This window comes from Aspergillus homomorphus (assembly GCF_003184865.1).
Source record: "Aspergillus homomorphus CBS 101889 unplaced genomic scaffold BO97scaffold_5, whole genome shotgun sequence".
NCBI lineage: Eukaryota > Fungi > Ascomycota > Eurotiomycetes > Eurotiales > Aspergillaceae > Aspergillus > Aspergillus homomorphus.
Window position 1 is genome coordinate 986,466 of NW_020291891.1, and position 23,522 is coordinate 1,009,987.

Consider the following 23,522-nt stretch of genomic DNA (forward strand, 5'->3'; position numbering starts at 1 on the left):
TGCTATGTGGGTGGGTGTGCCACCTGTGCCACTTGTGCTTACCGTGGATGCATCGGTCGGTCTGGGTCCCGAACCTCCCCGTCGGATTTCCCTGCCGGGCGCATCTTCAAAACAATAAGCTGATAATTGTGTTAAGTAGAAAAGACAAAATGGGGTGATAACAATTGGACCTAAGTCCGAGAGTGATGGCTCTCGCGAGCATTTTGGGGCTGCTTCATATCACACTCCTAACACTCATACACATGTTCATACTCTCACCGCTTCTCCTCCTTCTCTCAGTGAATAATCGGTATTCTCCAACAGCCCTGGAACAGTCGACGAAGCACTAGACCCAAACAAGGCCAAGCAAAGCTATCTTGCTACTTGCTCTTGTATTTTGTGGATCAAATATACAGTGAGATTGATTGAACAATCGACACAAAAACGGCCATGATCGTTGATTCGACCTGACAGTAGTAGTAGTAACAATAGTAATCAACTCAAGTTGTAAGATAAAATAAAATAAGATAAAGAAAAACATCAATTTTAAAGTGTCGGAAGGGATCAGATGCAGTTCCTCCCCAATATAGCAATTCAACCACATCCACATCCACATCCACTCCTACTCACTCCCGCCGCCGCCCTCCCTCTTAGTGACGCTCGCTCTCCCTCCTCCCTCTTTTCTCTTCTTCTCTTTCCACCTCTTTCCTCCCCTCCCCCTTCTCCCTCCTCCCTCCTCCCCATCCCTCCGCCAATCTGTCAATTCGTCTCCTCCGCTATGCCGAGTGTTCATCCCGAGTCCCTTGAGGACTTCGAGTATATCGAAACTCCTCCCGCCTCGTGCACCACTCCCGCTGATGACTGCGGTGTGCGGACGACCTCGGTGAGTCGCTTCTTCGTGTCTATTCTTGCGCACATAATCGACTATTTCTCTCTCTCTCTTTCCTCCGTTCTCCTCAATTGGATACTCAAATTTATCTAAAGCAAATTCGCTGACTGTCAATTGTCTGCTTGTTGTTTAGTACCCGGCCATCAAAAATGCCCCTGTCCCGGCCGATTCACCCGGTAGCGATAGCTTCTCCAACACCTTGCTTTTCGCCCTACTGTTGCTGATCCCATGGTACTTCGCCCGCCAAGTCGGCGGTGGTCTCTACACCACCATCTTCTTTGCTATTTTCACCACCATCCCCATCTTGATGGCCTTTTGGTCCGTAGCTTCTTCTATCTCTCCTCGCAAGAACGAAAAGGCCAAGTATGCCGGTCGCCCCGTTGAGTATTACCTCAACTTCCTTAGCGAGCACGACCGTGCCGCCTACCGTGGCAAGAGCAAGATCCCCATGGAGGTATTTTACGAGAAGTACTTCAATGGCGAGGTGGAATTTAAATGTGACGCCCTGGAAGCCCTTGAGTTCAGACATGACTGGGCCAACTTCCGTTTCACTATGGGTCTCTTCAAGCACTTTCTCTTTGGTTTCATTCCGGAAATGATCATGCACACGCGTTCCCAGGGTTAGTGTTGAGCCTTCCGTACAAGTCTCGGGAGAATTCTTACTGACCGTGGTTGCGCTATTCAGATGAGGAACAGGTTCGTGACCACTATGACCGCGGTGATGATTTCTACGCTTGGTTTTTGGGCCCTCGCATGATTTACACTTCGGGGATCATCAGCGATATCAACCGCGAGGAAACTCTCGAGGAACTTCAGGACAATAAGCTGGCAGTCGTGTGCGAAAAGATCGGCATTCAGCCCGGTGACACCATCCTCGATCTCGGTTGCGGCTGGGGTACTCTGGCCAAATATGCTTCGGTCCACTACGGTGCTCAGGTTACTGGTATCACTCTCGGGCGTAACCAGACTGCCTGGGGTAATAAGGGTCTTCGCAACGCCGGAATTGAGGAATCTCAAAGCCGTATCATGTGCCTTGACTACCGCGACGCTCCCCGTGTTAACGGAGGTTACAAGAAGATCACCTGCCTGGAGATGGCTGAGCATGTCGGTGTCCGTCACTTCACTACTTTCCTGTCTCAGGTCTACGAGATGTTGGATGATGATGGTGTTTTCTTCTTGCAGATCGCTGGTCTGCGTAAGTCCTGGCAGTACGAGGATCTCATCTGGGGTCTTTTCATGAACAAGTACATCTTCCCGGGAGCTGACGCTAGCACCCCGCTTGGTTTTGTCGTTGATCGACTGGAGGCTGCCGGATTTGAGATTAAGGCTGTCGACACCATTGGCGTACACTACTCTGCCACCCTCTGGCGCTGGTACCGGAACTGGTTGGGCAACCGTGAGAAGGTTGAGGCCAAGTACGGAAAGAGATGGTTCAAGGTGAATAAATCCCATCTAACATCTCACAGAACAAGACTGATGTGCGTCTTATAGATCTGGGAGTACTTCTTGGCCTACTCCACCATCGTTTCCCGCCAGGGAGGTGCTACCTGCTGGCAGCTTACTCTTGTTAAGAACATCAACTCCACTCACCGTGTTGAGGGTATTAACCGTCAGTTCGGTCTCACCGGAGCCCGTCAATCGGCTATCGACAATGTCGGCCACGGTGTGGTCCCCAGCGCCCACGTGCCCAAGAAGGCTTAAAGCAGGTCCTCGACACCCATGCTCTAGGCTCTGTCCGGCGCCTACGAATGACAAGTCTTTGATTCCTGGTTGTGATGACATAGGCTTCGGTTGACATGGGAAAACTGAACACGGCCTTCTGAATTTCTATGTGGAGGCCCGTGAGGAAAATGTGGCGTAGAATGAAAATGGGGTTGAAGACTGAGAGGAAGTCTTTTCATGGGACATGATTGTGAGCAGAGTTCACACGGAATGACACCTTAATTATGTACAAGGATTCTGATGTATATAACCAGTCTGGCTCGGACATAAGCAAGACGGCTGTGTAATTCACATCAGAACAGCATGTATTAATGAAAATAGACAAACGTGACGACGCTGGCTATGGATGGGTTATTGCATTTTTGTTTCCACAAGTGCCAGACTGAGTGACAACATAAAATTCGGGACACGAGATTCTTGTCCTTCCCAGAACGCTAGCCAATAGTATGCGTGATCGTAAACCATACAAGATCTTTTACATGGAAGGCGAAATTCTAGATCAGACTTGGCACCTTCAATTCTCACAATATCTCCCTCAGTCCATGCGCTTGTACAGTTTCGCCTTGCTGCCTCCCGCACCGGAGCAGCAAGACGACACGGCTGCATCTTCCGGGTGAAGAGTTGACTTGTTGAAGGATTGAGATGACTGGGGCACATCGATAGCAGGATTTTTGGTGAAAAAGCCATCCGGACGCAGCATGACGCTGGTACGTTCCATGGGCATGACGGGGAAGTCCTCAACGCGAGGGTTGTGGGTCAGTCCGAACGCTGAGGGAGAGATAATAGGTCAGTTCATTGGCACTTCTTCTCAGAGGTAGGGGGAAGCCAAGGGGCAGAAAACTTACTGTGCCAAAGGACCACATCCTCATCCTCCGTGGGGTCATTTCTCTTGACCCATGTCTCCACGCCGTCTGCGCGGTGGCTTTGGTTTGTGAATTCACCTGCAGCGTAAAGCTCTTCGTCCCGGTATTTAGTAACCCAGATGGGTCGACTAGCAAATTCAGCCCGTTGATGTCCGATCGAGTTCTTGCTTTGGATCAGCATCTGACTGGGTGCGGCGTGGAGCTTGTACGCAACGGGTTTGTAGGTGATGGGGTTGATGCTACTGTCGTTGCGGATCTTGAAGACTCGGCTGCGGCTGATATCGAGATCCGCGGCGCTGGATTTGCTGATAATGGTTTGCTGAGTGGTGTATCCCACAAGGTAGGGATTTTGGTCATCTTCGGGAAGGGGAACGCTGTCTTCGTAGTATACGGTGTTCTTGAAACCGTCGAGGGCGGGGTCGACACGGAATGAGAACATGTGCTGATGGTAGGGAGCCATGACGCCGGGGCCGACATTGGTCCCCCATTTAACAGTCTTGCCGTCTTCATTATCAAAAGGCACGGTGGACAAGATACCGGTAGCACGGACTTCAAGTTCGACGTTAGCCGCCTGATCGAAGATATAGGCGAAGATATATTCATAATTAGCGACAGTGCAGATCATCTGCATAACCAGCTGACGGTTACGGACAACCGTTGCTGCATTAGATCTGTAATTAGTGTGTTTGTGTTGAATTCCATTATCTTGTTCATGCATGCAAATAATGTTCTTTAGAAGCACCGGGTTACCCCTGGAATCGGCTCGGTAGCCATTGAAGTATTTAATATGACCAAGACAGTCGCAGCCGAGCGAGAGCTGGTTGGCATTGAGACCGAAGCCAACGTCACCAACATCGAAGGCTTGCTTGCGGTGGTAAGGAGCGCGAGGATCTAAGAAAGTCCGGATTAGTGATCCATCTCATCCAGCAGGTTGTGGTCAAAACCTACCTCCGTAGGGAACCGTCATCTCGGAGACTGAAAGACGATAGAAGACACTGCGATTGTCATATGTGACGTTATACAAAACCATGCCCTCCCGGTTGTTGAAGCCCACCCTGAACCGCCATTTCTGCCAGTAAACAAAGTTTCCATCCACGTTGAAAGAGGGGCCCTCTGGTTGCTGGACAACATAGGGCTTGAGATCCGTGCGAACAGGCTCATCGAGGAGATCGTGAGCATATTGTACAGCCTTCACAGGCTTCCAAGCCTGAGTCTCAACAAACGAGTGGTCATCCCCGCCTGGTAAATAATCCATGCGGATCAATTCGTGGGTAAAAGCGTCAAAAACGGGCGAAAACTTGCAGGGCAGGGAGTAGTGGTTATTTTGGGGGTGATCAACCTCCATCATGTACATGAAGCATTGAAACATGCGACGAGTCTCGTTCTGATTATCGGTGCCGTACATCCACGGATCATTACACACGGCCATTCCCGGAGGCAGATTGAGTTTTTCGATCTCTGCCTGCACGGCCGGGTGTTTCATGCAAACTTCTTCGATCACCGCGAGTTCATCGATATCAACTGGGGGCTATACGCACGGAAATGTCAGCACGGGGAAGATTTAGGAACGGACGGAGATGCTCATACTTGAACAGTTTTGGGAAGCACTTTAGTAGAGACGATTGACGCAGTGTCAGCATTAATAAGGGCTTTGCAGCACTCAAGAGTGTCGAGGCGATGGAAGTACGAGTACAGTAGACGCGTGGGCTTGCGGGGAAGAGGCTGTCTTAGACGCTCGGCCTCGATGTATGGGACGACTTCATGTTTGATGGGCTCGTGAATATCAATCCGATTGTAGCGAAGCTTGACTCCCGGGAATGCGGCTTCGAGAACTTGGACAGCCAGTCGGATTTCTCGAGGAGTAACTGGGTCGAAGGGATGAGGGCTGCTCGACGCAGTGATACGAGGACTTGGCTGAGTAGCAAGAGACATCTTGGTGTATTGATGAGGAGCGATGCTGAAGGGGACAATGGGTAGGTTCGGGATAACGTTGGCGATAAAGAGGATTTAAAATGCGACAAAGGGAAAGAGGTAGTAGATATATGGCATCAAGGAAGCGACAGGTTTTCGAGAGCCGGAGGATTGGAGAACCAGTCGACTGCTGGAGGCCATTGAAGCTTTAAGTAGTCCCATTGCCTGTCTTTGGTGAAAAGCAGCGATCTTTGGGGGGTCGTATTACTTGGATGGACTGGAGAAAATCCCCACGGTCTGTGATGGAGTCAGTCTGGATGGACTTGCCTAAAGCGGAAAGTAGGCTATCGAGGTGTAGTACTGTACCGGTGGGGCGGCGTTTATCTCCATGTTGCGCCGATCGATTGACTTAATCGACTACCCAGTCATCCTTGAGATAATCGATTAGTCATCTGGCACAACCAACGAACTACTGACGAGTGCTAAGTAGTGAACTATTTAGTCCCCTCGTTTTGACATGACATGACGTTTTTCGGAGCCCGAGGAACGCGAGAATTCCCTGAGGCGATAAGGATGTCTGTAGAGGGGAAGCCGAGGCGATAAGCGCGCATCTTTCTCCTCTTCAAGTTTAGCGCCCCCATCTCAGGGAATCCTTCTCCGCTTCTCCACCATCTCCAATTCACCTTCACTCTCAGAATCATCCCCCACCTACTCTTTTCCCTCACTATATTCTTGCAATCTGGCAGCTAGGCTACGTGCTCTCAAGCCTGGCTCGTCGACAAGAGAGGAGAATTGTTGAGGTTTGCTTTGCGGGCATCCCTTCCTTAGTACTAGTAAGATCACCCTGGTATACCGGTCCCGTCCCATATCTACGTGTATGTCAATTTTTCTACACCCCAAATGCTCTGCGCGTGACTCATGCTAAATTCTCAGATCTCAAAACATAATAAGCTCATAATGTGGGAGGACACATTTTCCGAGAACACTTGTCAACCTCACACGGCTATGAACTCACTACAGAGCCAGTTTCACATCATTAGTAAGAAAAGAAGCAGGAGAGAGGGCGGAACATGGACACGCTCCGGTTGCTTGACCTGTAAACGTCGCCGGAAGAGATGCGATGAAGCCAAGCCCGGGTAAGTCCAGTGGTCGACTACCTGCGTTGTCACTGACTAAAGTCCTTCGATAGGTGTCGTAGTTGTGCAAGGTTAGGGCTACAGTGTGAGGGATACGGTTCCATGTGGGCGGAGCCCTTGAACCCGTCCGCACAGGTCTTCAGTCATGCGAAATCAGCAAAACGAAGGAGACTTAGCACATCCTCATCCCTTCCCGCTTTTTCTCCAGGTTCAAACAGTGTGAAGTCGCCCGATCCAAGCACACTATGGCTGCAAAACTTACCAACTAGCCCCACCACTCCCTCGGAATCTGGAACTAGTGATGTGTGCCTGCTGAATCCCAATGACATTCACAGTGAGGATGGCCAGGTGCTATCGCCTGCCACTGCTGAAACCATGAACCTGGCTATTGTGGCACCTACTCCCTGTAGACCACTGAGTCATCTTTCTCAATTGGAATCTCACTATCTTCGATATCATATGGAACTCGGCTCCAAATTGCTCGCGAACCTTGAGAGTGCCGACAATCCCTTACGGTCTCTGATAATACCTCGAGCTCTGTCTTCTTCCCTTCTGATGAAGGCTTTATGCGCAGTATCTGCGACACATTGCGCGAATCGAATCGCCTATCATTGGGAAGCCCAAACTGCTGCTACGACGTATTACATTCAAACCCTAAAAGGACTGCAATCTGTGCTCTCTGAATATACCGCCGGGAGCTTTCCTGATGAAGCTATTCTCGCGGTGGCTCTGCTCTGCAAGTACGAGATCGTTCGTGGGAGCGTCAAACAGTGGGTAGCACATCTGAATGCACTGCAAGGGCTAGTCATTGCACGGGGTGGATTTAGCGCTTTGAGTCAAGACACCAGGGAGTTCTTGATGGGCTTGTATGTCACTGATGGATCGAAAAACGAGAAAATCACTGACATGGGTAACAGCTACATATATGCTCATAATGTCGCCAAAATCAGCAATCGCAAGCAGGTCACCTCAAGTATGCTTGAGGATGAAAGCATTAGAATTACCAAACTCGACATCTACATAGGTTACGCAGAGGATCTCGTCAAACTCTGTGCGAGAATTGCGGACCTGCCATTCCTTAGTCACGACCCTGCAGCTTTGGGTCTGGAAATTCATGCAGTGTGAGTTGCTCACCGGACCAATTCACCCCAGCCTTGACCTACATACTATTTTGCCAGTTCTGAAAAACCCAATGTAACTGATACATAACCTAGCGATACATCACTACGTGATTGGACACACCAGGACATAGAATACATCATCCCCGAAGGTATAACAGAAATGAATCTCTGTCGCCTGCGGATGGTCGCAAATTGTTTCCGCGATGCGGCATACATATACCTCTATTCTATCCTAGAGAAGATGAGCAAGGGCATGAAGACCGTCTTTGCAGCGGCACCGTGGTCAACTTTCATCACCATGCCGAGGTCAGGCGCCCTGCACCAACTACTAGGCAGAATCCGAACGGCGTCTCCCCTCAATGCACATTGCGAGTACTCAGCTCTCACATTTCCATTGCTTATAGCGGGCTGTGAAGTCAAGGATTCTGAGGATAAAGATCTTATTTTGGCATGCCTGACTAGCCTGGAGGTCAATTTCGGAATTGGTAATGTCAAACGAGCAAAGGAGCTGCTACGCGCGCTATGGACCACAGAAGGGGTGCATTGGTTGGATCTATTAGAGCAATTACAGTGGGATCTCATACTTGCTTGAGTTGAGCGATCAACTTAAAAAGGCTGCATGGCTTCGGAAGATGGAGAATGTACATACTAGACTAGCCTTTATAAGATCAACGCGTATATGACCTCTATTAGCAGTTCAAATGGCTAACAATGGACGACCGCGTCGACTGTGCGAATACCAGCTGCGAATATCATTTATTGCTGGAATTTTAAGGGTATCTTCATGTCGTCGTGGCATAGATAAAGGACAAAGATGGCTGATGCTCCAAAGAGGCCCAACACAACTAAATGGCGCCATAAAAAGCCAGACGTCCCGCACGAAAATCAATCTGAAAGGTCGGCTCACGATGCTTTGTGAACTGAGAAGTGCAAAAAAAGAAAAGAAAAAGTTCAACTTAGTCCCATGTTTACCTCATCTCCCAAACCCAATTCTCGCTCCGCCCTTTCTGTTCCTCCTGCCGCTCGGGCAGCCCAACGATCCAGCTGGTCTTGCGCCCGAATGAGTTCCTTTTCCCGAAGGCTGCCATCTACTTGACTGCTGCTGTGACTGGCGGTGCCGGAATAGTTGGACATTTTTCGAGAATGAGAGATATTAATCGGCCTGGAGGGGACTCTCCCGGATGGTGGATTGGTACTATTGGCAGACGTTATTCTTCCAAGATCAACGGAGGAGTTATTGGTGGATGTTGGTTGAGCAGAGGAGAGGCTGCTGTTCTTGATGTCGCTTACACTCTTCGTGCTCCCGAACCAATGGCGTCTCCGTGATTTGGAGGAGGTCGAGGGGGCCAAGCTATCGGTATCGCCTCCGCCGCTGTTATCCGCCGATGGTGCATCCACGGGGGCCGCTACCCTGCTTTTTCGTTTCTCTTCATCCAAAGCTTGGGACAGACTAGATGTCACTGCCGTAGATGTGCCCTCTGCCGCTGTAGAGGATACCTCGACAAGTTCGGCGTCACGGCACCATTTGCGACGACGTGTATACCGGTCCCAGCCGTCCTGGCCACGGCGACCCTCATTCCACTATAGGAAGAGTTAGCTAAGCTGCCTGTATTGGTCTTAGGGTAACAAAACCAACTCGCCTTATTGTCGTAGTAAATCCACCCTCCGCCGTCAGATGATTTGGCATCCGAGTGTCCGATTTGGTCATCGGCCCCTTCAATGTGCCACTCACTGCCTTCAACCCACCGCCACTGAGCATTCCCATTTTGGACGCCGGGCAGCTCGAACTCGTCCTTTGAAGGCACGGGGTTCAGGTGCTCGTCAGTCCACGCAGCTCGTTCGGAAGGGAAAAGGGAGTACGTCCAGCCAATACCCAACCAGCGACGCTGGTTCTCATATATGATAAAAGTGAAGCGAACGCCTGATGAGTCACCGCGGCGTCTGGTGGCGATATTCACCGCATGGCCGTGACTTTGCATCACGGCCGATAGGGTCTTTGCCACATCGGTTGAAAAGGATAACCCAGTAAGCATCGAACAGATTCTACGAATGGTCAATGATCGCCATAGAATGACTCGGCAGACTCTTGCCGGACGGGAATGATAAGTAAGGATGATAGTGCCAAAAATCATAACCACGCGACGAGTGGTGATCAGATACAATGGCGGGAGGGTCAGAGCAATCCAGATAGGCGTCACAAATAGGATCCGGAAGAAAAGAGTAGTGAGAGCTGGCCGGGTAGTAGCAGACGTAGCCGTCCTTTGCGTGGACAGGAACTCGGTCAATTCCACGAGGGGTTCCAACAGTATATTGCAACGAGTGGTAAATGTCCTAAGTGTTTCGACGATCTCATCAAGCGTCTCGTTGCCATGCGGGGAGCTGTCGGACATGACTCTTTGATGGCTTTGTTTCTCACCCATGTGGGCTCTGGAGGACAGGGGCGAGTATCGTCTCCAGTACATGCCCAGAATGAGCCCAATCACCAGCAGGATGGGGCCTGCCCATAGAATGATGGCCTCGCCATACAGGACTAGCGTCCAGAATACGGCCACGAGTAGGAAGCTCTGCCATCCGTCCCCGGTTGTCCATGTGAGCAAGCCCACAAGTTTATTTGACGGTAAAATGAAAGGATGTGAATAAGCCAAGGCGCGGGTTATCTGGGGCGGAGTGGCTACTAGAAGAGGAGATTTGCGGTGTACGATTATGCTGGAGCGTTGTCTCGAGGTTAAGGAAGAACCTGAGATGGTAGTAGGAGAGAAAGCAGCGACCGTCGGAGGCTGAGGATCAGCATGGTCCTGCGTAGAAGAGGATGACGGGGCCATGGAATCTATCCACGGAAGTTCTTCTATTCCAGCATCAGTATTTGGCAGATCACCCATGGGAGAGGAACCGCGGAAAGAAAGACCGAGAGATGCGTTAATGTCTCACGTACCGAGTGCTGCCATCCAACAACAGAGACGTCATATGCATTCGCCAAGGGCATTGCGGGCGGTGAGCGGAGAAGAAGGCGAGGAGGTTGAAGGCAGCAGGAGAAGGAAGAGGAGAAGAAATAAAAGAAAGAGAGAGAGAAGAGATAGGCTAGAAGACCCAGCCCCGGGACGGCGGTAGAGGAGCAAAAATGAGACCCGGCAGGCAATAAATGAAAGAAGGAAGATCCATCAACTTGCGGGGAAATAGAAACAGAAGCTTTGAAGCTTTTCCAGACGATGGATGTTGCTCGGGAACATGTGACAGGGGAGAGACTGTCTCGCTCTCTCCCGCAACAGATTAGAATACCGTACTCCGTACCCGTACATTAAATCTTACAGCTCATACCATACCATACCATACCATTCTATACTATTTCCCCGGGTCGGACTAAAACCACCGCCGAAAATTTCCCTCTGTCGGTTTCCATTGCCATCCAAATCTGTCTCAACCTCCCCTTCAGACAGTTGACAGACCAGACGACGAACCGTCCACCTTCATTCTCTTTCTCCTTTTTTTGCTCTTGAGAAGTTTCTCTTGATTTGTTTTCTTTTATACCGCATTATGGTATGTGACCGGCAAAGCAACGAATTCATTCTGTGGTTCTATCTTTCCACTGACAGTTTCCCGCTCTTCGTCATCGTCTAGGCCCATCGCATCGTCACCCAGGTTGTCGTCACGGGCGCCCGTGTCTTCGGTCGTGCCTTCGCCGAAGCCTACAAGCAGGCCCAGGCCTCCTCCAAATACGCTGCTCAGACCGGCAAGAAGGTCGGCGGTGGTGCCGCCTCTGGCTTGACCCTCGATGAAGCCTGCAAGATCCTCAACGTCAAGCCCCCCCAAGGTGGTGAGGCCAACTTGGAGCAGGTGATGGAGCGCTTCAAGAAGCTATTTGACATGAACGATCCCCAGAAGGGCGGTAGCTTCTATCTCCAGAGCAAGATCCTCCGTGCCCGCGAACGGTTAGAGATGGAGGTCCGACAGGCGGAGCGCCATGCTGCCCAGGAGAAGGAATTGCAAGAAGGATGGAAGCCCAAGGTGTACAAGGACCGGTGAAGGGATTTTCCAGTCCTCCTTCGATCGGGAAGCTTCTCGAGGTCTCGGCTTCACTCCTCTTTCTCTCGGTCCTTCCACGTGTTTTAATCGGGTCCGAGGCTGGTCGAAGGATCGATCGCGTTAACCGTACTCGGCAAGATGATCTTCGACACTTCTCCGACCCGCTTCGTCTCCGGCCTTCGTCCCTGAGTTTTCGCAGCATAGCATGGCGTTTTTGGTGAATCCAAGGTTCTTTGGATTGGAAGACTTGTTTTAGATTCCCTCTGTTCGATGGCGTGTCGCGCCTATACCGGTCAGATCCGGCACGAGAGTGACAGAAGAGTACCATTGCAGTTGAGGTCGAAGATGTTAGCCTGCTGGCTGTGCTCTTCCCTTCAGTGCATCTGGTTCGGGGCGGTATTTCTTGGGTATACTCTTTGAAGAAGTGGGACAGTCAACCGATACAGTTAACTACTGTCCCCTTCCTGGGTCGCTCTCTCGGTCTGCTCTTTGTTCCTGTTCATTATCTCTCTCCCCTCCTGTATTTTGAGCGCCGCCGACTGTTGGCTTGTGTGGCTGTCATCCACCCATTCACAATCTGTATATGTATAATATGTATAAAAACAGAGCGCATAACTCGTTCCGTCTCAACATCCCTTGTCTTCAGCTCATTTTTACCTAACAGGTGCCCACTGGAAGAAATGTGGTCATACAAGCCCCACTATCAAACCTTAGTCTCTAGATTCAAGTATAGCTACGCAAGACGCACCAGATCGGAATAAATGGCGCGACCTACATGGCAGACAAGTTCGGCGCGGGAAAAGGTTAATATCAGATCACAACTGTTTGCCCCGCCGCGACACCTTATCTCCGCAACGTATTTTTCCATCTTTCCCCCTCCTTCCCCTCACATGCGTTTTCACAGGACTATAAATCCTTTGAGTGCACTTTTCTCTCCTCCCGCTTCCCAACACTGTCTCTGGTCCGCAAAGGGAGAAAATTCCAGAAACTGAACCCAGAAAAGGAACGCCGGAAGAAAAGGGAAAAGAAAGCAATGGGCCGCCCATCCTCACCTCTGTCGGCGCATCTACCGCCCCTGATCATGGGCACCGCGACCTTCAACTCGCAGTACAACCACGACCCCTACGCTCTTCCGACCACCGAACTAGTCCACCGCGCTCTCACTGATGGTGTGCGCGCCTTCGACACATCTCCATACTACGGTCCCGCCGAGGAACTCCTTGGCCGCGCTCTGGCCAGCGAGACCGTCCGCACCGTGTTCCCTCGCCACACATACCAGATCCTCACCAAGGTGGGCCGCATTGCCTCGTCATCATTCGATTACTCTCCGCGCTGGATCCGTCATAGCATTCGTCGGAGTCTCCAGCGGCTGCACACCGACTACCTCGACGCGGTGTACTGCCACGACGTTGAATTTGTCTCGCGCGCCGAGGCCCTGAACGCCGTGCGCGAGCTGCGGCGCATCCGCGACACCGAGGGTACAATTCGCTACGTGGGTATCTCGGGGTATCCCGTGGACGTGCTGTGTGAGGTTGCCGAGCTGGTCCTGCGCGAGACCGGCGAGCCGTTGGATATCGTGCAATCCTACGCAAACTTCACGCTGCAAAATACGAAGCTTTTGAGTCAGGGCTTGCCGAGACTGGCCGCTGCTGGGGTGGACGTTGTCCCGAATGCGTCACCGCTAGGCATGGGTCTATTGAGGAGGAAAGGTGTGCCCATCGGGAGCATGGGTGATTTTCATCCCGCACCTGATGGGCTGCGGAATGCCGTTCTAGCCGCCGGAGAGTGGGCTGATACCCAAGAGGGAGAGAAGCTGGAGGTCATTGCAATCCGATTTGCATTAGAAGCGTGGCTGCGTGATGGAGCCAAGGTCGGAGCACGGGGGCCGCCTCTTGCGTGTGCGCCCAATGATGGCCGCGACTTGGTCCCGGTTGCTACCAAGGGCGCCGCAAAACGACTGGGTGTCAGCGTAATGGGTGTCAGCAATGTAGATGAGTTAAACGAGACGCTTCGCGTGTGGCGGAGTATAATTGATGGACTGGAGAATGATGACGACGAGCAGCAGCAACCCTCCGCTAGCTTGACCCCGTCGGAGGAGAACATCAGTGACCGCGCCTGGTCCCAGGATTGTCAGCGCCGCGTTTCTTCCCTAGCTCAGCAAATTCAGGCCATTCTCGGGCCAGAGTGGGTGGACTTCACATGGGCCAGTCCAGGACCGGACTTCGTCAATACTCTGCCTCCTAATCACCTCTCCTCTCTTGAGGAAGCCGAGAAAGGTGCAGCGAAAGCTGGACTGAACGCTGAATCTAGTGTGTCTGCTCCTGTTGAGACGGTGGATAAGACGGCACTCATTTGATGTTGCCAGCCATGGGAGTAACTCTGATGTGTTTCACCCGTTCTGCCTGGCTGCGACCAGCTAACCATCCGGCACCGTCCTCGGGTGGTCTTTCTTCCGGTCAAGCGCAGGAATCACGACTGCCTTTATGTACCTCCTACGATGCCAGACGATAATCTGAAATGACTTGTTCGTATGCCGCCTTCATAGTTACCAAAAGTCCGAGATCAGGGCTTGTACATCCGAGTAACCAGTCTCTTCGAGTGCTCCTAAATGCCGCAGGCATTGATTTGTGGTCTCCCCCAATCCACATCATCCTCTCCAAGGACCCGCTTGTAGCGCTTCCTTGATGAGAAAGAGGTGGGAAGGGAGTGTGTAGAAAAAAAGAACGAGAGACACGAAGAATCTCGTCAGCTGTACCATTTTCGATAATGCTTCTAACTCAATGTTGCTGCTAGTAGCGTATGTCTGCCAGTCAGACGCTGAACAAGTCTTGTCCCATTTTCGGCTTCAGTATGAAGAGTCCATGCCATGGCGGCAATCAGGCCATTGCAAAGCACAGCGGCAGGACATCTCGCATCGCGAATCGGACGAGGCAAGTACATCAGTAGTTCTGCACACATGTTAGCCTGGTAGAGACTCCACGATTTCCCTATTAGCCATTTCAGTCAGTGTGAACCGCAACCCAAGCGCCCATCCCGGGCAAAAGACAACAATAATCAAGCCCAGACACTCCCTTCCGTAACGCCTTCCAAGTCTACATGAATCGGGTATATGACGCTCAGAACGACACGAAAATAATTGATAAGAGGAAGATGCCACCCCGGGGAAACACGCTGTCATCACCAAGCACATGACATCAGAGCTCCTGCCAGTGACCATGAAAAAAATGTACAAACACTATGAGTTTGACTGAGTCATGAGACTGGACTAGTCTTCGCTAGACGGGTTCAATTCTTTCTCACGCTGGATAAGGTCCCGATCCATGTCTGACTGGGTCTTATATCCACCTAGACTCAGTGCTTGTTCATTGGAAATGGAACTGGGAACAGACGGAAGGTCTGGACGCAATCGCCTCAGACGGATCGCACGATCTCTCGCAGCCTGTTGTTTCTTTTGTTGCTTTGTGACCTTCTCCTTCTCCTTCGCTCCTTGGGCAGGTGGGGGGGGACTGGGAGGCAGGGGAGGGGGCGGCGGAGCAGCATTGGCGGGGGGTGAGCCTTGAGGTGGCGGCGGGGGTGTAGGAGGCTGATGCAGATGAGCGAAGCGGGAATCATTGTCGAAGATCTGGCGCAGCTGCCACCTTTGCTCGGTATATTCGTCGTAGTTTGCAGCAATGATGGTCTCCAGAATGCTGGCCTGAGGATCCTCTAAACTGGCGGTTGTGATCATGCGTGCCTTGAGCCGCTTGTAGGCCTCAGCGAAAGACCGGAAGATCAAGGCTATCTCTCGTGTGCCGCCAGAGACGTCGTTGTCAGTATTGTTGGGATCTTCGATCGAGAGACGAGGGTTATTGTCCCGGGAGCTGTAGACCCTCTGCAATCATTTTGTCAGCTCTATTGATCAGCTTGCGTGAAATAGTTGTCGATAGCACCAACCTTATTGAAGTAACCAGGCGGGTTGAAACGGATGGCAACGTTCTCATAGTCGAATTGATTGCCGTAGAATTCGAAGAAATCCATGAGCATGCTGCCCAAGTTTGGCGCCGAATGGCCAGATGGCATATGTTGCAACAAGCTCGTGACAAGGCAAGTGATTGAAAACCCGCCCAACCCACCAGTAGGTACTTCATTGAGGCCTCGAAGAAGGAGAAATTGTTTGACCACAGACACAAGGACAGGCATGGCAGGATACTCAGACTTCCACTGCTTGAACGTCTCATTGGCGACCAGTCCACTGTCATTGTCAAAGGAAAGATCCACTCTTAGACTGGTGGTCTTGTCCACGAACTTGAGGATGGGGACACGAGCATGAGCTATCGTCTCGATTGAGTTGGGAACAGCTATGTTCTGGTTCTTCAGAAATGCGGCAAATGCGTAGATTTGACCTTTTCGCTCGCCAAAAGTCTTGATTCCATGACGCATAAAGTTTGTCGAAAGTAGAACCAGATCTATGTCCGCGGTGGGAAGGTAAAGACCGGACGCGAAAGAACCAAAGGGGCGAAGTTGCACGCCGTAATACCTGCTCTGGAACGCAGTCTGCAATCTCGACACCAAGTCCTCTCTCACAATTTGTTCATAAGGCACAGGCTTCACCCAGTGGTAGAAACTCAAGATCTCGTTGTGTAATCTGCCGTAGAGTAAGCGGGAGCCCCCTTTCGTGTGGTTCAATGATTAGCACAAACCTGGTAGCCAAGTGCAAGGTAGGCTCCATATGGTTAAGCCACGGCGCACCCGATTGAAGTGGGCGCACCCTCCATTCGTCAGTTATCGAACCATCATTATGAAACCGACTCAGCGGCTTCCCAGTCTTCTTAGAAATGCCCTTCATCTCGTCGTCATATGTCCTCTTGCGACTGCCCAGCGCGGAATCCCTTCCTTCGAGCTGACGTTTTGGACCGGTGGGCGCGTTTTCCGGGGGGTTTCTGTCTTCTTCATCATCGCCCAACCCACCAAGTGAGATGAAATCCTCGTTGGTCGTCACTGCATCCGTCTGGACGGGCTGCGTCGCAGTCGCGGCAATCCGAGCCTTGCGAATCAACTTCACCACGTCCACTCGTTTAGACTGACTCTCATCCGGTGGAGGCAGAGCAGTATAAGGATCGGGGTTAGACCACTTGGGGGTGGGCGCTGGAGCAGGGGCGGCAGATGCGTTGGTGTTAGATTCAGTGGCGCGTTTTTTACGTGGGTGAGTCGCTTCCATATCGTCATCTGAAGAAACATCCATATCCGCCTCTTCACTGTCGCTAAGATTCTCCAGAGAAACAAACTTCAGACCAGGATTGCTGTCCGACGCTCCTTGGGCTACCAGCTGTTCCGGTGTTGCTTCTCTTCTAGTTCTCAATAGCGGGCGCTCGGAGGTGCCAGGACGCGGATAACGAAAGGTGAACTCTTGCTTGGGGCGGTACGATGACCGTCGGTCATTTCCCCTGTCATTTCCCCGAAACTCATAGGCCGGTGGCATGCTGGCGAAAGGAGGATTCCTATACTTGCGAAACGCGACTGGACCTTGAATAGGATGGAAGGAAGTGCCTGGCGCGTGTTCATGGGGATTTTTTTTGTTAGGTAGGCGGAGGAAAGCGCGGCGCCTGATTGGGAAGGCGGTAGAAAAAATAACAGTTTGTGAGTATGGAATAAAGGTACGATTGGCATGCACTGCACACCAAAGACTAGCTAACTAGGGACCTTCAATCGCGCATTCTTTAAGCCCTGTCTGTAGTCGATCAATCAAAGTCTTATCCAAGGCCATCTTCGCAAAGCTAACTCTCGAGGTCTCCCAATCTAGTCATTGGCTCGCTCGCGATTCTTCAGGTGAACGAAGCAGCCCGACACTGACATCTATCAATAAGGGTCTCTGATCGCTACTCCAAAAGACCGAAGCGCCACAATGCTTGCAAAATTCCCGATAAACGCCCGGACTGCTTTCGTACCGCTGCATGGTGCCTGCACCGAATGCGAGCGGTGCTTTACAGGCGTCGAATAGATTAGCTTTGGGGATGAATGCCCATGGTTGAATGGGACATCCACTGGCTAGACGACAGGACGGACAGGCGCAAGTCCCAGTTAAATACTTGATATTCGCCTCCCGCAGCCACCACTTCACATCGGTAGTGTTCTCTGATGAATGAGTATAATACGGAACAAGTAGGTCAGGCCATGGAAGATGTTGCCTCGGTAGACGAAGCGTCCGGTCGAGCCACGTAGACCTCGACACCCCCGCAATGACACCGACCTCGCAAATGCTCAGAATCCTGGGGCAAGCGCTTGAGTTCCGACTTCTTCTCGAAACAACTTCCACCACCATCTGGATAAGCGCGAAGTCAACACGTCGAGGGGCGTGGTTACAAACTCCCCGGTGAGGAAAGAAGTCAGACCACCATCGCGCGTTTCAGATGTTCGCCAATGCCGCAGCAATCGAGTCCGATGTGTATTTCCATTATCCACCAGCAATCCGGATGCCACGAAATATCGTTCTGAGGGCCTCGAACATGCCAAGGCGTAGGCGTCACAGGTGTTACAGAAATAGCGGACTATATACTCAAATTGCTGGTACTCGCGTAAGTTGTCTAGGTTCTGTGGCCTAGTCTGTAGAGGGTAGTATGTAGAGCATAGCATTCCTATAGTCGTGCGACAGGCAGTACAGTGGTATAGATTGGGAGTGGAAAGATCCATCGACGGCTCCAGGCTGACCTCCTATGCGACATTTCCGCACAGGCACGGGATGGCATGCTGCATCATAACTGAATCCTACTAATTTGCCGGCTTCGCTGGGATTCGGTCCGTATCAATCCTATAGCAGCTCCAGACCCTTTGATTGTACGTTGATCCAATTTGCGCAGGGTAGTCGGTTCCCCAGCTGTCACTGTCAGACTAGTCAGACAAAAGAGAAGGGATGAAAGCATGAAAGATAGTAATGTTATGAGCATATCTCGACGCAGAAAGAGAGACCCTTCACGAACATGAACCCAGGGGAACGTGCTGTACAAGGTACGAATATGTTTTTGGTTTCCTTTTAGAAAGAGATATGAAATCACCATTCAGGGAGAGAGAAACGAGACACTGCAGATCTAGTGGTCGGTGAATAGTGAGCTAACCTGCCTAACCTGCAGAAATGTGCTCACGTCTAAGGCCCGCTAAGGGATGAGGGTCAGGTCGGAACAATGTCAACGGGTGAAACCGCGGTTATAGTGGTTAGTATTGATTGATTGACTGATTGTCTGGTGAGGTATAAATACCGGGCTGCTTTACCCCGCCATAGTATCTCTTCCGTGCCACAAACAACTTCCTCCTTGCTCCCAGTCCACAAAGTCAGGGAATATCCTTGCCTATTTGAACGAAATTTATCTGGAATTCACCTCCTAACACTCTATCTCCTTCTCATCATAATGGGTAATAACACTCTTTTTTTTTTCTTGTATTCGTCGATTTTTGTGTGTTTGTGTGTTGGCTTAATGCGCGGCGGGGTAAATTAATGGCGGGGTTATCTGCTCTGTTGATTTCCCCCGTTGGCTGTCATTTTGCACGAGATCATCGTGGCTATAGGCTATAGCAGCTGGAAAGTGCGATAGATTTCTCTCGTCTTTGCTATAATGGATCAGTTGATAACCCACGTTTGCTGAATCGTCTGGCTCCCAATAGGTTCCGACCACGGTTGCAGCTGCGGCGCCTCCTGCCAGTGCCCTGCCGGCCAGTGCAAGTGCCCTGTATGTTTGCCTGCATTCCCTTGATATACCTACCCCCAATGGACAGGCTGACACTTCTGACTCTTCAAGAAATAAATCAAGAGCGGAGCGGAATGAAACTTCGGAACTTTGAGATGAACAAATCATGGTGGCTCTAGTCCGAAGGACCCCTACTAGCTCTTTCTCCTTGTTAGATCGACGAATACACAACAGAGCAGACGACACTAAGACTCATCTTCCTATATTCTGTAGGGTGGACAAGCCGCTATAGAGAATAATCGTGCATGTTTCTCCGGTGTGAAAGCTAGTTGATGCCCGCTATCAATGCTATCTGATTGTTTCCGACCAGTCATCGATGATCGTATGGGAATAAAGGGCATCAAGCCACACAAGCCATTGAAGCATCATATAACACTATTTGCTACATATCTACCACACTCGTGCAACTAGGAATCTCCAGTAAGGTTGTTCTGTATTAACTAAATAGCCATGCTCGAACACAAATTGTGTTGGTCAGATCGTCTCCCATCATTCTTGTAAGGGGCTCTTTCAAGATGCACCAACCCGCCGCGCATGTCAACACTCATCGAGAAAGTAATAAAAACAAGAGATACGCGATTCAGAATAAAGCAAAACTCGTCCCGCATCACCCTTTACCGATCAACCACCATGGCATAGTCCTGCTAGACAAGGAGGGAATTCATCATAGAAAACAGTCTCTCCCCGTCAGGGGGTTACGGAGCGGCTCGCTTAGTGCTGTTCCCCGATGTTAGCTTTCAAAAGTGCCCCAATATAAATTTCAGGCTCAAGAATGTGACTCAAACCATGTGGTGATACGTACAGAGCAGCTGCTGCAAGAGCAGGAGTTGCAGCTACCAGCGCAGCTGGTGGCGCAGGAGTTGCAGTTGCAGGGAGACATGGTGATTTGCGGTTGTGAGATAGACTTGCGTCTGTTGAACTTATTTGAGTAGAGGAAAAAAGAAGCTTATTGAATTGAAGTGGATGACTGGATTGCGTGCAGAGGAGAGAGATCAAAACAGCAGACAAGAGGAGGAGAGGGGTTCTTATATCTTCTCACCACCGGATGAACTCGTCGTTCTACCAACCCACACCTGGCGGTAAGTGTGATTTGCGCTTCCATCCCACCAACACTGATGCATGATGTCTGCTGATCCAGAAGTGATATACTTCACTAGGGACAAGCAAGTGGATTGCTCCCTTTCTTCTCAGCCTTTTGCATGACGTTGGTCAATTTGACTGGACGGTTCCATGCTCACTGAATCCACAGTGCTACTCGCAAGGATCTCACCGCGGGCAGCTGGCTTCTTGCCCCTCTCCTCAGGGTGAAGCGCCCAGTGATGAAACAGACTGCTTTGAATGGGCTGATGATATCCCAGTCACAGTCAGCTTTGATCCTTGAACTATCATCTCCATGGGGCATCCCTGAATGACCCATCAGCAGAAGCCTGTCATAATTACTGGTCGTTGTAAGTGATCCATGGAGCCGGAATTAATGCTGCCACGTTGAATCAGCCGTGAGTGGTGGAGAGAGAAGCTGAGTTGTAGAGCGAAGATATGGGTCTAGTGGATATCAGCATGTGTGCGTGGAACAAGAAGAGTCGTCTCTCAATCATGCCGGGTCCTGCCAGGTTCTTGTTTTGTGAAGGGGTCTGTGATTGCAAGTTTGATGTCCACTGCCTGTAACCCCGCCCTTTCCCCTCCTGTCTATCCACCAGAAAGTGGATGCAACAGTTTACCGGGCAATCGCACGGATCCTCTGGTGCGGGCTGGCTTTGGAAGTTTGGAACCTCAGAAACCTTACTATAAACCTTACAAGTTCATTCCCAACTATACAACCGCGATAGCCGCACCAATATTGACTGAGACAGAGTACTCCGTACAAAGTAGATACATACCCAGGTAGGTGGGGGAGAGTCCGCATTGTGACGGCCTTTTGGGGAAATTTCCCGTGTAAAAGTTATCAACTATAGCGGGTGTAGTGCTTTGAAGCTTGATACTTACAAGAATCCTACTTGGGAGACCCTGCGATTTCAAAAGACACATATGCTGTATATGTATGTCAAATAAAAACTCGCCTACTATGAACTATCGCTATATATGATTCCCAAGCATGTCAGTAAAGTACGACCACTCACAGTTCATCCTTGCTTCTCGGGGCAGCATTTCCTTCCTCGCCGCCGGGACACACGGCCGGCGAGGTAACAAGCATTGAGTAGACGCATTTCTCATCCTCAGCCACCTTAAGAATCTCATTCTCTTCACCACACTCCAAGACGACCGTGGTTGATCGGGCCGGTCCATTCCAACAGGTCTGCCCATTGGTGTAATGCAGAGCGACCTTCTCTTCTGGGATGACATCGCCCGACTCGTTGAGAACGTCCACGTTAACAGACCCAATGCCGGAATATTTGCCCATCCGCATAGAACCGCCTCCCTTCTTAGGAATCTGTTTGGTTTGGTCCAGAAAACAGTGCTCGTATGTGTATTCGCCGAAGTCCTTGGAGATACACACTCCCTTCAACGCACGGAAAATGGACGCAAGACCATAATCTGTCTCGAGATCCGACTTGTGGTTCTCCAATTGCTTGTGTGAGTCTTCAAGTTCCTTCTCGGCCGACTTGACAGCATTCCGAGTGTCGGAGACGATCTTGGATTCGGAAGCCGTAGGCTCGTCCTTCTTTGGCAATATACCATTATCCTCGAGGAAAACACGGGCGGAGACAACTTTGGTCTCGATGAACTCAACCAGTGAAGGGGGTAGATATGCTGCCAGCTGATAGACTAAGGCTATTTATTGTCGGTCAGTATCAGGAAGAGGCAACGCCGTCGCACACGATGCACTTACCACTGTCAGCCTCACAGCCCTCATCTTCGTTCTCCCATTGCTCCCAATTGATCCCAGATTGAGCATCGTCTGGCTTGACCAGCTCATCCAAGTCACGGGCCTGGGCAGCGTCTGTAGCACTCTCAAGAGTTCCCCTGACGGCATAGTCTTCCCAACTGCGCACGGCGCGCTTGACACCTTCGTCGTTGAAGTTAGGGTTGTACTCAACCTTGAATTTGGATAAAATCTCCTCAAGTTCCTTCACGCGTGCGCGGGTATCATCCCTCTCCTTGCGGATATTCACCAGCGCATCCCGAAGCTCCTCGACCCGGCCTCTGGCTAGTTGGGCCAAGACGTTGACCTTGCCAGCCTTCTTACCCTTCACCACCTTACTCTTTTCTTCTTCCTCGGCCTTCTCCAATTGGACCTGGAGATCCTTGACCTTGATCTCCTGGGCTTGGATAGTCACTTCCAGATTCTTTATCTGGTCCTCTACCTCCTTCTGCTGCCTGCCCGCATCCACTAGGAGATCCCTCTTCTTTTTGAGAGCAGCTGTCAGGAACTTCTGCCTCTTTTCCTCCTTCTTACGCCACTCCTTTCCAATTTCCTTGCACTTGTCCTCACACTTGGTGCCACCAACCCGTGCCCACTCGTCACTCCCATCACAGCAAAGCTCGTAGTCGCAGATTCCATCGTTGACTCGTTGGGATGGAACATAGGATGGCTTATGGCCCTTATTTTTGCAGTAGAACCCCGGAAGCGCGGAGACGAGCTCCAGGTCGCTGTTTCCCGGCCGATCGGCAACTGTCAATGCTGAGTTGCGGGAAAGATGAGCACAGGCCGACGTGCCAGGTTCATCACTGCCATCCGGGCAGTCACAGTAGTCATCGTTCACAGCGGAGAATGGGATCTGGATCGACGGGTGCGATATACAGGTAAATGTGGTGGTGTCCTTGTAGAACTTCGCGACTGTTGAGTTCAACCACGTTGTCAGTGAGCTGGCGTGTCCAAAGGAGCTTGTTCATTCAACATAGATGAACAGATTAAATGGAAAGATGGGGATGGTTTAAGCGAGACCGAAAGTTAAGCGAGTCCAACGAAATCGAGCGACCGTAGAAGACAGCAGCTAAAGGGGGGATACTCACATTCAGGCCCGACTCCTCGCGGCCGAGACGAGGCATCACCCGCAGCAGCAGCTACCACGGTCGAGCATGCAGCTATGCTCGCAATCAAGAGCGATCCCTGAGGAAGTATCATAGCGGCAGCATTTAGCTAGCTCACCAACCACTATTGCGACCGAAAAAGATGTCCAGTCGCCGTCGATTTTGACAGTCAGAAAATGCGGAGAGAGCTTCTGGCC

At 51.0% G+C, this 23,522-nt stretch overlaps 9 protein-coding genes across 9 annotated transcripts; 4 read left to right on the plus strand and 5 right to left on the minus strand.

The window, feature by feature from the left end:
- The first annotated feature begins 657 nt into the window (after nt 1–657).
- Nucleotides 658–2,945, plus strand: BO97DRAFT_363431 (putative cyclopropane-fatty-acyl-phospholipid synthase). Its single transcript, XM_025692500.1, has 4 exons — nt 658–862; nt 1,002–1,488; nt 1,554–2,305; nt 2,360–2,945. Exons 1-4 carry the CDS (start codon nt 758–760, stop codon nt 2,567–2,569), a joined length of 1,554 nt encoding a protein of 517 aa, XP_025554792.1. The 5' UTR covers nt 658–757; the 3' UTR covers nt 2,570–2,945.
- Nucleotides 2,777–5,672, minus strand: BO97DRAFT_385027 (amine oxidase). The gene is made up of 4 exons (XM_025693444.1): nt 5,041–5,672; nt 4,402–4,981; nt 3,436–4,344; nt 2,777–3,358 (listed from the first exon to the last, which is right to left on the minus strand). Exons 1-4 carry the CDS (start codon nt 5,383–5,385, stop codon nt 3,126–3,128), a joined length of 2,067 nt encoding a protein of 688 aa, XP_025554793.1. The 5' UTR covers nt 5,386–5,672; the 3' UTR covers nt 2,777–3,125.
- Nucleotides 5,673–6,095: 423 nt separating this feature from the next.
- Nucleotides 6,096–8,275, plus strand: BO97DRAFT_403594 (Zn(II)2Cys6 transcription factor). Its single transcript, XM_025694775.1, has 5 exons — nt 6,096–6,239; nt 6,298–6,500; nt 6,554–7,366; nt 7,418–7,621; nt 7,715–8,275. The coding sequence occupies exons 2-5, from the start codon at nt 6,322–6,324 to the stop codon at nt 8,211–8,213; spliced, it is 1,695 nt and encodes a 564-aa protein (XP_025554794.1). The 5' UTR covers nt 6,096–6,239; nt 6,298–6,321; the 3' UTR covers nt 8,214–8,275.
- Nucleotides 8,276–8,341: 66 nt separating this feature from the next.
- Nucleotides 8,342–10,801, minus strand: BO97DRAFT_468518 (integral peroxisomal membrane protein). The gene is made up of 3 exons (XM_025699757.1): nt 10,554–10,801; nt 9,262–10,466; nt 8,342–9,202 (listed from the first exon to the last, which is right to left on the minus strand). The coding sequence occupies exons 1-3, from the start codon at nt 10,564–10,566 to the stop codon at nt 8,573–8,575; spliced, it is 1,848 nt and encodes a 615-aa protein (XP_025554795.1). The 5' UTR covers nt 10,567–10,801; the 3' UTR covers nt 8,342–8,572.
- A 334-nt stretch (nt 10,802–11,135) lies between these two features.
- Nucleotides 11,136–11,984, plus strand: BO97DRAFT_403596 (import motor complex subunit PAM16). Its single transcript, XM_025694776.1, has 2 exons — nt 11,136–11,155; nt 11,237–11,984. Exons 1-2 carry the CDS (start codon nt 11,153–11,155, stop codon nt 11,639–11,641), a joined length of 408 nt encoding a protein of 135 aa, XP_025554796.1. The 5' UTR covers nt 11,136–11,152; the 3' UTR covers nt 11,642–11,984.
- Nucleotides 11,985–12,525: 541 nt separating this feature from the next.
- Nucleotides 12,526–14,121, plus strand: BO97DRAFT_403597 (D-arabinose 1-dehydrogenase (NAD(P)(+)) ARA2). Its single transcript, XM_025694777.1, has one exon. The coding sequence runs from the start codon at nt 12,675–12,677 to the stop codon at nt 13,995–13,997; it is 1,323 nt and encodes a 440-aa protein (XP_025554797.1). The 5' UTR covers nt 12,526–12,674; the 3' UTR covers nt 13,998–14,121.
- A 631-nt stretch (nt 14,122–14,752) lies between these two features.
- Nucleotides 14,753–17,099, minus strand: BO97DRAFT_461408 (putative topoisomerase family protein TRF4; the record flags this gene model as incomplete). Its single annotated transcript, XM_025699367.1, has 3 exons — nt 14,753–15,512; nt 15,575–16,265; nt 16,321–17,099. The coding sequence occupies 3 exons, from the start codon at nt 17,097–17,099 to the stop codon at nt 14,907–14,909; spliced, it is 2,076 nt and encodes a 691-aa protein (XP_025554798.1). The 3' UTR covers nt 14,753–14,906.
- A 199-nt stretch (nt 17,100–17,298) lies between these two features.
- BO97DRAFT_468521 (GFA family protein) lies at nt 17,299–18,801 on the minus strand. Its single transcript, XM_025699758.1, has 2 exons — nt 17,985–18,801; nt 17,299–17,805 (listed from the first exon to the last, which is right to left on the minus strand). Exons 1-2 carry the CDS (start codon nt 18,305–18,307, stop codon nt 17,421–17,423), a joined length of 708 nt encoding a protein of 235 aa, XP_025554799.1. The 5' UTR covers nt 18,308–18,801; the 3' UTR covers nt 17,299–17,420.
- Nucleotides 18,802–21,388: 2,587 nt separating this feature from the next.
- On the minus strand, nt 21,389–23,507 carry BO97DRAFT_385042 (putative protein kinase C substrate). Its single transcript, XM_025693445.1, has 3 exons — nt 23,308–23,507; nt 22,184–23,131; nt 21,389–22,125 (listed from the first exon to the last, which is right to left on the minus strand). The coding sequence occupies exons 1-3, from the start codon at nt 23,417–23,419 to the stop codon at nt 21,470–21,472; spliced, it is 1,716 nt and encodes a 571-aa protein (XP_025554800.1). The 5' UTR covers nt 23,420–23,507; the 3' UTR covers nt 21,389–21,469.
- Between the last annotated feature and the right edge of the window lie 15 nt (nt 23,508–23,522).